The sequence below is a fragment of the Notamacropus eugenii genome, chromosome 6 (assembly GCF_028372415.1).
Source record: "Notamacropus eugenii isolate mMacEug1 chromosome 6, mMacEug1.pri_v2, whole genome shotgun sequence".
NCBI lineage: Eukaryota > Metazoa > Chordata > Mammalia > Diprotodontia > Macropodidae > Notamacropus > Notamacropus eugenii.
Window position 1 is genome coordinate 77,045,506 of NC_092877.1, and position 12,109 is coordinate 77,057,614.

Genomic DNA, 12,109 nt, shown 5'->3' on the forward strand with positions numbered 1-12,109 from the left:
TAGCCAAAGATGAGATATTCTACACATGTGAATCATTCTGTTCAGCAATGCCCCCTCTCTAAGACTAGAAATGCCAATCTTGCCAGGGCCATATGAAAAAAAATAATGCCCACTCCAATCGAATCAGTCTGGTCTTCCACAAACCAATTTTTGTGCATACTGAGACATACCCATAGGGGCCCAATCATAGAATGAAAGATTTTCAACTAAAAAGCAGAAAGAGAAGAGACAAAAAAAAATCACAAAATTAATTTCAATTTGCATTCAAAATTCAGCTCTACATATCCATATAAACAAACAGACATCCAGCTTTTCAAATAGTCTTGTAAACAATATCTGACTCTTTTTTTTTGGATTTTTCTACACCAACAGATTCATAAACATAATAGAATTCAGAAATAATAAATTCCTAAAAGAAAGTTAGATTACCAGTATTTGAATATGAAATCGGGTGTTGCAGATTTCCTAACAAATTATAAGACATTTAGCATTTGTACTTTGGTGAAATAAAATATATTATGACAATAATTCTTTATACTTACAAAGTACCTTTCATCCATGGGGCTCCAATTTTATCAATATTAGTTCATTGATTTTCGCAACACACCTGAAAAGCAGATGGTAAGTTGTGTTACCCCCATTTTGTAGATGGGGATACTGAGGGAAAATGGGGAAATACATTAATGGTACAGGATCAAAAATAACTCATCAATAGGAGAACAACTACTACAGTCTGGGTCTTCCCATACACAATACCAACCAGGCATCCCCATCCTTTCTTCATGATCTGATTTATCTGAAATAATTTACAAAACAAACTCAAAATGGACAAATTGTGCCCAGGGATCATTTCACCCTTTCTCTGGACATGATCATCAGGAAAATATAACCCAGATGTTTCCTAGAGGCAAAGAAACATCGTGATCAAGCAACAAAACCCATCTCATTTCTCTCAGTAGAGGGGTAAGGGATTATCGATTTGGAACAGGGCATATGCTATCAGATGCTGTTGCTGGGGCATTGATTTTACTTAAGCAGTATTTCTGGATCTTTAAGAATCAAGTACATTTTTCCTATTCAGGTCCTCCTCAGAACTAACCTGGTGTGTAACTGGTTATCTATCATTCTAGTTTGGTGAGAATGGCTACAAATGAAAGATACTACCATGCTAGTCAGTGATACAGTGTGACCTAGTTCAAACCCTCTCTCCTAGATAATACCTTGATCCAATTAGAATGCACGTGTCCCGCCCCATCTCCAAGGAATAGCTCTAATGGTTGGAATTCACAAAGTTATCAATGAGGGAGGTCAAGGGGAAATTGTTGTGGCATTAAGAAGGAAAAAAACCCTGAAATAATAACATTGTGAAAAGAAAAGCTACAACTGATCAAATAGGAGAGAAAAATTTGAAAAGAACATTCTATACTCAGTTGAAAACTTGGATGAAAATTTAATAGGCAGAATATAACCCTTCACATGAAACCTGGCTTGAAATTATTATTTGTCATGTACTTCGATTACATATTTCAGCATATAATGACAATAATTTTCAGGGTTTGAGTTTACTTATTTTTTAACTTCAAAGAAGTCAGAGTGCTTTAAAGGGAATCTATCTCAAATAATTAACCAGAATCCATTCATAAGGACAGGATACCACATACACGTCTTTCATCACAAACACATCTCCCTTTCTCCTTCCCCCAGAAAAGAATTTCATTTGCTCATTCACCCACTCAAAAAAAAAAAAAATGTTGAGCGAATCTGTCTGAAGTTCAAGCTGTTGTGTAAGATTGCTATAAGGGTTACAAAGCAATACAAAGTATTATACTGATTTTCTTATTCTTTTTCAGTGGTATCCAACTCTTTGTGACCCCGTTTGGACAGTTCTTGGCAAAGATACTGGAGTGGTTTACCATTTCTTTCTCCAGCTCATTTTACAGATGAGGAAACTGAGGCAATCGGGGTTAAGTGACTTGTCCAGGGTCACACAGCTAGTTAAGTATCTGAAGTCAGATTTTAACTCAGGTCTTTCTGATTTTAAGCCTACCACTCCATCCCCTGCTCTACCTAGCTGCCCTAATTGTACTGGTTACTGGTCTTGTCGTTTTGTTACAAAAGCTGTTCTGAATCCAGCGTTGGAATATTTCGTCTCAGGCTAGCCCAGCTGATCTGGGCATTTCGGGGCTGCCTTGAGGACTTCTCCAAAACTAGGGAGGGCAGAAGCTGGTCCTTTTCCTAGTTTATCTTGGGGAACTCAGGAGGATTGAAAGGTTAGTCACCTTGCCCTAATGCTATTTGAATCTGTATGTCTATCCATTTATTTATATGCAAGTATTCTCCTCCTCTCCCGCCCCTCCCCACCGTTTGAATGTGAAACCATTGTGAGTCAGGATTATTTCTTTCTTTGTACTGTATCCTCAGCACCAAACATAACGGTTGGGCAAATAGCAGGTGCTTGATAAAGATTCGTTGGTTGATTGACTGCCCCCAAATCACTTTCCCACTCTCTCCAAGGCCTCCTGAAATTAGAACTAACAGAGTTGTTCCTTAGGGTTGGGGGATGAAGGGTGGTGGTGGACAGTGCATATGTATTCTAATTGGATTAGAGGGGGAGGGGAGTCAGGTATGAAGTAGGTCACATAATAGCACTAATTAGTTTATTAGATTCATTCATTAGTATCTAGTCTCACCATGGGAGGAAACAAGGCCGTAAAGCAATGGTGTTATAAGCCAGGTCAGTCTTGGGGAAAGTCTAAACAGAAAAAATAAAGCTAGTCCCCAAGGAGCCAGAGAGCAGTGCACATACAGAGGAGAGTGCCCAGTCTGCTGTTATTGGCTGGGTAACTGTGGATGTCACTTCTCCTTTCTGAGACAAATGTTCATGTTTGTAAGATTTATAAGACTATACTTTCATAGCCTATGCCACAGAGTTGTTGTGACAGTAACAACTTGTAGTTATACAGCGCTTGAAAGTGTGCAAAGCAATTACCTGTTGTTATCTAATCTGATCTTCACAACCACCCTGAGAGATAAGTGCTATTATTATTCCCATTTTATAGATAAGGAAACTGAGGCAAATAGAGGTTGGAGGACTTGTCCAGAATCACACAGCTAGTAAGTATATGAGGCAGGATTTGAACTAAGCTCTTCCTGACCCCGAGTCCAGGGATCTATGTCCTGTACTACCAAGTTTATGTAACTTAAAGCATAAACATGTGGTATTATTATTAGTACATAAAGTATCTACATAAGATAAGATACATATTTATGATTCCCCTCCCAAAAAAAGTTTACAATCCATTTTAAATAAATTTTTATTAATAAATAAATATTTATTTAATTTTAATATTTTCATTTAATATTAATTTGAACTAATTAATATTAATTTAAATTTAATAAATACACATATATAATTTATTTTTATATTTATAATAATAAATAAAAATTTTAATAAATTTTTAATAAGTACAATAAGATCTTGTTGGGAGCTGATGGAATATTAAGAACACTGGACCTGAAGGCTAGAAGGTTTGAGTTCAAATCCTGTCTCAGACACTTAGTGGCGGGGCCCTCAGCAAATCACTTAACTGGACCTCAGTTTACTCATCCGCAAAATGAGGCAATTTGATTGATGATCTTGAATGTCTCTTTTAGATCTAAATCTATGATCCTATCATTCCTTCCTCTTCTATAGTGGCACTAGCCTGGGACTGAGGAGATCTGGGCTTCAGCTCCAACTCTCCTATTAATTTCCTGTGTGACCTCAGACAAAAGATGGTTTCCCCAGGTCTCAATTTCCTCACCGGTCAAAATGAGTAGAATAAACTAAATGACATCATCAGAACTCTTCCAGTTCTAATATTTCAGGAATAATTAGCCTATCAAGGATCTGTCAACTGGTACTCGCATTTTGATGTCATTTTTATTAATGGTCCTTTATACACAGGAACTCATCTTACAGGTAGGCAAGTCACAACTTCATGTCAAGCAGACAAAAATACCTAAGAGTAAGATATCAGCCTCAAACTTCTTCAGGCACAGTGACTTAGGTCAGGCCATAGTGAATATTCCAGCATCTTTATTCCTACTTTCTCATTACTAACATGTGACAGACACTCAAAGAAAGATGCAAGATCAGCCATTTATCTCTTCTCTGGCTGGTCACAAACACTTTAGTCAAATTTCTAAACAGATTTCTTGTTTACCTGCATGTTAATAAAACCAACAGCTTTACCAGTCAGAATATTCCCCCCCAAGCATTTGAACTTCCCGTGAGGTTTGGAAGCAATTAACATTCACAAGTAACAGAGCAATCAACATGGGGATAGCTAATGGGACTGGACAGAATCCAAAAACAGATATTAGGATAATGGTGAGTCACTGACATAGGTTAGGATGTTAATTCTGGAGAGCAGAAGAGTGGAATGTTTTCAATAGCTTAGTTAGGGGCTGCTGTCACATTAACATATGCAGATTTATATAGATGGTTCTTCTTTAGGAATAATCTATATTTCTTAAAATATATTTCCAAAATCAGGCATTTTTTGCCTAGGTATATCACTCAAATCCTAGTGCATAATAGTACATATTGAAATCAAGTTTATTTTTAAATTGCCTACCTGACAAAAATCTTTAAAATGTCATTCCCCACCGGTTTGGTTCTATAGACGATCTTTATCTGTTAGCTAGCTTAGCTAGGATGAAATTCCACCTTGGCATTCTCCCAATAACTTTTTCCATTTATTTGTGAGAACACATTTTAACATGCGCAGGCCATTTACTTATTGAAAGTCACCAATATTCCTACTCAAAATAACTGAGCCCTCGTCCTTGCCAATTGCTTCTACTCCTACTCCTTTCTGAACAGTATCTAGTTGGAGAGCATGTTAGGCTTAGGAACCAGGGAAGCTGGGTTCAAAAATCTCTCCAACGCCTAGCCTCCTACTTCCTTACTTCTTTCATCTAAAGGCCCAAAGTGAGTTGAGTCTGTCTCCACTATATCTCTCACCAAATCTCATACATTCTTGAACCACTGCCCTGGGTTCCCTCCTCCTCAGCTTAAAGTTCACCTTCAAAGCCTTCCACTGCTCCTTTCCTATATATGCCTAGTCCCTGCCTATCAACCAACTTCCCTGTCTCTCCACCTTAAAATTCCTCTTGAAAATTCTTCTGACTCCTCTTGGGATGGAGCAGTTAAAGGTAGCACCAGTTATCTTCAGATCTTTTTACCCGCAAATTGGAAGAGAATCCTGGGAATTTTCACATTTATGCTGGATTTGATTAGTCATGAAATAGCATGATTGGCTTTGTTATGTAAGGCTTGGGAAAATAAATTCCCTCAGGGATAGGGCCTTTAAAATAAAAATCAGTCTGACAGTAAACTGTGGAAGATGATATAACTGGATAATCACCATTTATGTGGATTCCAGTCTTTCTGTGGTTCTTTGTTTCCTCTATGCTTTTTGTCCCTCCAATGTCTTTGCAATTTCTCCTTGCAGTTATTAAAGGGTTCTATCTAGCTTTCTATATTTCCTCTGTTCCCTTTCTGCCTTGCCTGTCTATGTATGATCAAAGTTTATCCTTTGTTTAACCCCCTGTTTATCCATTGAATTACACCCAGCCACTGATGCACAATCTGCTTCCAGTGAGCTGAGTTCACTAAAAGCCTGTTTTGACAAAGGTTTTATACAACAGAATTCAAATTAAGGAGAAGTTATCAACAGACCAATACTTGGGAATCTATTACTTTATTTCTGTTGCAGCGGTTAAATATTTCTCTATGCCAACCACAAGGCTGGAAGATTAAGCAGCTAAGTGTAGTCGTCTGTCTGCTCCTTCTGCAAGGGCTCTCCACACATGGCTCAATCACTGGCTTACCCCCCTGCATCATCCTCCCCCCAGCAGCAGCAGCCAAGATTAAAGTGCTTCTGGTGCTATGGTAATCCAATCAGGGCCTGAAGTGCTTTAATCTCTACCATTCTGTCTAAAAACATTTTGGCAAAATGCCTTTCAACACTGTTCTGCATTCCAGCTGGGTTGTGTGCTCATTTCTAATGGACCTGGGGAGGAAGAGGTGACCTCACTCACTCCATCCAACCTGCTCAAGATGTCTTTTTTTTTATTATTATTACCTTTCCTCTGGCTTGGATAGATCACAAAGCCTCTGCCCACACATTTCACATGAGTGGAAATGTTTTACATACGTCTAACTACACAGTTGGCACATTCTGTATATCAATAGGATGGCTAGGTGGCACAGTAGGTATAGAGTGCCAGGTCTAGAGTCAGGAGGAATCATCTTCCTGAGTTCAAATCCAACCTCAGAAAGTGTCTTAGCTGTATGACCCTGAGGAAATCACTTAACCTTGTTTGCCTCAGTTTCTTCAAATGTAAAAATGAGCTAGAGAAAGAAATAGCAAAACAATTCTACTATCTTTGTCAAGAAAACCTCCAAAGGGCTCATAAAAAGTCAAACATGGCTGAAAAACGTCTAAGGAGCAACAGAAGTATATCAATCTAAATTGATATACTTCTTCAGGTCATAAATCTAGAGCAAACCAATTTTTCAAACCTTTTCCTTTCCTGAAAACTGGGATCAAATGTCTTACTGTAAGTTCAGAAAAGCTGTCTTGCTTTCAGATGGTGAATCGAGTTATTTGGAACTTCTATTTGAATAGCATGTAACACCCAATAATTCTTTCTGAATTTTAAGTTATAGCATATACTATTATTATTGACTTTCTGGGTGTATAATACCTCCATACACAAAAACATCCTCACAAACACACTTTGAAAGCAAGCTACTTATACCCTTCCCCAGGAAGAATGATTCCAGTCGGAGAATAACAGAGAATGTTGGCTTCCTCTATTGAACAACTCCCCACAGAGAAAAGCAGATTAGTAGTAGTAGTAGTAGTAGTAGTAGTAGTAGTAGCAGCAGCAGCAGCAGCAGCAGCAGCAGCAGCAGCAGCAGCAGCAGCAGCAGCAGCAGTAGTAGTAGTAGTAGTAGTAGTAGTAGTAGTAGTAGTAAGTAGTAGTAGTTGTAATTGTGCTGGTGTTGGTGCTGGTGCTGCTGGTGGGATGGGTGGGGGAAACTTAGAAGGGGCATCTAAAAGTGAGATATTTAAATATATTGACAAGAGTATTGGATTTATGGTCAGAAGAATCTTTGTTCTACTACTTACTACTTTGTAGAAGGGACCCTAAAGATTATCTAGTTCAACCTCCTCATTTTACCAGTGAAGAAACCTAGGGCTACAGAAGTAACATGACTTATCCATGATTCCACAGGTAGTTATGACAAACCTAGTATATGCTCTGGCTTTCTCATCTGTAAAATGGGAGTAACAATGCTTTAGGATTACCAATTTTACAAAGTTATAAACTGTAAAAACCATGCAGAAATATGGATTATCATTACTTATATGGCACAGAGTGAATTTTCAGCTATTCTCATGTGAAGATTTTTGCCAACTTAAAAAAATAGTGAAGAGACTTCATGTGAGCATAATTTTGTGTCTGTATTTGCACAACAGCCACCAGTTTCAATCGGGAGTGTGGTATAACTAATGAAGTCTAGTGAGCACCTGTGAAGATAAAAGATAAAGAGCATAAGATGCTGCTACATTGGAGAGAAAGGAGGTGATCAGTCCTTCTGTCCTTGAAAAAAGACAAAACTGAAATTTAGAGTGCCTAAGGAAGAGGCAAGGGAATAAGAATTTATATAGTACCTACTATGTGACAGGTACTTTGTTAAGTACTTTTTACAAACTTTTTTCTCTTTGTAACCTCAAAACAACCCTGCAAGATAGGTTTTTTAAAACTCCCATTTTACAGAAGAGAAAACAGAGGCAGATAGAGGTTAAGTGACTTGCCCAGGGTCTGAGACTAGATTTGACCTCAAGATCTTCCTGACATCAGGCCCAGGGTGCCACTATATCCAGTTAAGGCAAGGGAAATATCTTCTACTTACGAGAGGGGGAAAGAATGTGATTTAATTTAGACATGACATAAAGACTTTCACTGAAAAACTGTAATGAAGCATATTTTCATATTTCTGCCCAGCTAATATAGGCCCAACTACAAGCCAGTCAGTGCCAATATGTGGAGCCAAAAAAAAATTTTTTTTAAAGATTTAATATCGTCAAATTCCTGATGCTACTTCACCTGTATGGGTCAAGCACATTTGACACTCTGGAAGGGTACCTAAAAATATTGGTGGTAATCATATTTTTGAAAACCAATTCCAAATTTGCTTGCCCAAGGGAAATTTTGCCATTTAAAATCATAGTGCAGAAAGTCCTTTCAAAAAGTGAATAATCATCTCTAAACTATGGTTTATAAATCCAAGATGGTTTTGAATAATACATTAATTTATTTGTGCATTTAATAACTGTTTATTACTTCTGCAGAATATGGTATTAAGTCCAGGACACACATGCCTTCACTATTAGTGGATGTTACTGAAATCATGCTCATCACAAAGGCCCAGCTTAAAGGGCCTTCCTCATGTAATGAATAAAGCACTGAATTTGGAGCTAAAAAGATCTGGGTTTGAAATCTGCTTCAAACATTTGTTGCCTGTGTGACTTTGGGCAAGTCTTTGAATCTCTCTGGCACTGATTCTGTTTCTTAACAACAAAATGACAGGGTTGGCCTCACCTACCAATAAGATGCCTTCCAATTCAAATTTTGTGACCCTGTGATCCCATGAAGTGAGCCCTCCATCTTTTGAACTCTGATCTTCTTAACAATATTCATGTTTATTTTGCATTCCATTTTTTTGTGTCTTAGTACCCCTTTCATTCCCCCACCTAAGATGAAAAATTCTTATTGATTTCTGAAGCTCCAACATCTCATGATATGACGCCATTCACAGAAGAGGCACTCAATGCATTTTAATTGATTGAACTGAATGAAGAGTTGAGAAAACCAGGGAAGAAATAGTTATACTCAAATGTCAACTCATTCACAGAAAGAATCTAAATGAAGCGCTCTGCATTATCTTTAAAAAGAAAAAAAGTAGAGGAAAAAAGAAACGTAGTTGTTGAAAGACCAAAAGTGGGAGGGGGGACCCACAAGCCCACAGATTAAGTTGACCCAAGTCAATACAAAAGGCTTTGTGCAAGGGCACCTGCATTAATGGGATTTACAGTAGTAAAGTCCCTCAAATTCAATAGAGCACATAACCATGGATACAGGAGTTATTTTTGAAATGGATGTCTTAAATAATATGAGGCTTAACTGAAAGGGGTGGTCATGGCACTTTGTGGGGCTGCCAGCTATTGTCCTTGGTACTGAAATGAACCCCTCCAAGTAGCAAAATCCTCCCATCTACAAAATGAACCAAGTTACGAAAGGATGGAACAAAATGCAGTGATTTTCCAATTGTTGACAGCTCACAAGATGGACCTCGGATCATCGATTAAGAACTGGCTCAGGGATCATCTAGTCTACCCTTCTCACTCTACAGATGAGGAAATTGAGATCCAAAGTGACTCAAGTCAATCAAATGATTTGCCTCAGGGTGACATTCTCACCACTTGGAATGTGCCCTCCAAATGCTGATTCTTCTCTCCCTCCTCTCCTCCTTTTTTACCTCTTCACCTCTGACCCTGAATGAAAGTTAATTATCTCACTGAACTCCATGACTATTCATTTGCCAAACAAATGGTGGAGAAACTATGAAAGCTTCATAATCTAAATTAAATAACTTTAATATGCACATAGTGTTTGTTTGGAAAAATAACATGGTAAAATTTGAATATTTTTAGAAAGATCTACTTCAGATTTTTCAAGTGTTCTCTTTTCTAAGCATCCAAAAAGTTCAACTAGCCAAGGTGCATCATTCTACTGTAAATACCTAAAACAACATTAATCAGCCCCCGTTTTTTTCCCCAAAGAACAGATCTTAGCCCAAGGTTGGAAGACTTGATTACTGCCATAACAGAATATATTACACTGATTACTCGATTATTCAAATCTCATTTTTTAAAAGGTTGGGCAACATTTCCCAACATAATGCATACCAACAAACAGAGAGGTAAAAAACTTCAATTTAATGATAATATTCAAATGTCTTCTAGGCAGTGGTGCCATGATAATATATTTCTCTACCATCTTTTTTAAAAGTCCACGCTATTTAAACAAATTATGGGAAGGGAAATAGAAGGGAGGGAAGGGCTGAAGAGATAATTTTTATATAACCATGAATAGGATATAAGTTCCTTGAGGACAGATACGTTTCACTTTTGTCTTTGTATCCCCAATTCTCAGCAGAATGCCTTCTATATAGCATGAACTTAATATTAACATTTGTAGAATTGGATTACATATTAAATAACATCTTAGTGTTTCTGTTTCAGGAGTAGTGTTATGTTTTTACCTGCTGGCAAATAATTCTACTTTAACAATTCAGGGTAAAAGAAAGTTGGGGGGATATAACAATTCAGACTCGTAATACTAATCAATGATGAGAATTTTATATTAGAGACATTGATATCAAAATTTTAAAGATCAAAAGGAAAGCTTGTTAAAAACCAAAATAATAGGGACATGTAACGTTCAATATTTTGTCAATCTGGCGGATCAGTGATCTCCATGTTGTATGTATTTATTCCCTTTGGCAATGCAGTTCAAAACTCATCCAATAGCTCTGATCAAATTCAAGTAAGCCATTAATGAGAATCTTTTTTTAAAAAAAACTGTGTCCAGGAAACCAATAGTATAATGTACCCCCATTATATCATCTAATCAAAGTATTATATTCTTTCTATTGGCATCCACTTGCTTTCATGTAATTTCCATAAGGGCACCATCTGTATTTACATAAGAATTATCTAAGTAGTCATCTTGCAATCTTCAAACACAGGTGATATTTAACTTTTCTTAGGGGATCAATTTTAGAATCAGGTTAAAGAACTCCTAAATCACAGAATCCTTCACTGACACTTAAGAGCCTGACTCTTAGATCTCTTGGTGCTAGATGTACTTCAAAGAGCTTTTACAAGCATGAAGTATATGGAAATTTCTATTTATTGATATGTAGAATCCCGAGCATGTGAAGTTTTCTCTATATTTTATGTATAGGACAGAGTATCAATATCAGTCTTAAATGGTTATTTTATGTTTATATTAGGTATATATCTTGTTTACTTTGCTGAACATTTTTCCCTTTTTTAAATTCTGCATTACAAGAGATGGCTGGGGAATTAAGGAACAGACATATTAGAAAGCACAGATCGTGATTTAAAAAAAGGAAAGAGTATTTTTTTTTCAATAAAAAAGAAAACGGCATACAAGAGGCAGGAATTATTTTTTTCTCTTATATTTGGCATATAATGAAATCACACCTTTATTTGGTCAGTTAAGTAGTGCTATGGATAAAGTACTAGACTTGGGGTTAAGAAACAGTGGGTTTGAGTCTTATCTCAGAAACTTGTTGGCTCTGTGACCCCGGATAAGTCACTTAATTTCTCTCAGCCTCACTTTCCAAATTTGCAAAAAGTGAAGAAGAATACTATCTATCCCATAGACTGTGATGCTGAGTAGTGAGGTTCAAATGAGATAACACACGTAAAGCATTTTGCAAACCTTAAAACACTATTTAAATGCCTTATTATCATACCATTGGAATCAATTTTAGGCACTAAACTTTTTAAGACAAAAGGCAAAAAAATTGAGAGTTTTAAAAAGGGTCACAAAATTGATCAAAGGATGGAAAATAAATTCTATATGGAAGAGTTAAGGGAAATACAGCTCTTTGGCCAGAGCAGAGAGGGTCAAAGGGTAACTTTATTGCTACCTTTAAGTATGCAAAGAGATTTTTTAAAAATAATACTTGATCAATCCTTGTTCAGTTCTCTTCCTATGTGCAGAGAACCGAACAAGAGGAAAGTGCCTTTAAACAGACAAAATATATTTTAGTTGTACATAAGAAAAAACCCTTGGCCCATCCGAGTAATAAGGTAGTGGGACTTATTACTGCCAGCAAGGCTCGGAAGTCTTACTGGAGATCTTCCAAGTGAGAATAGACAACATCTGTCCTGAAAAGTTTCAATATTCATCTGCCCCTGAAGTGGCTGCCAGATAAACTTCTGGATTACTTTTC

General features: G+C 37.1%; 1 protein-coding gene across 5 annotated transcripts in view; it reads right to left on the reverse strand.

Moving 5' to 3' along the window:
- PPARGC1A (PPARG coactivator 1 alpha) overlaps window positions 1-12,109 on the reverse strand; it is a 779,791-nt gene that overhangs the window by 576,674 nt on the left and 191,008 nt on the right. For all 5 annotated transcript variants that reach the window (XM_072620378.1, XM_072620376.1, XM_072620375.1 and 2 more), the window contains exon 2: window positions 543-607. In XM_072620378.1, coding sequence (XP_072476479.1) covers window positions 543-560 — 18 coding nt within the window. In that variant the 5' untranslated portion in view covers window positions 561-607. The remainder of the gene's footprint in view (window positions 1-542; window positions 608-12,109) is intronic.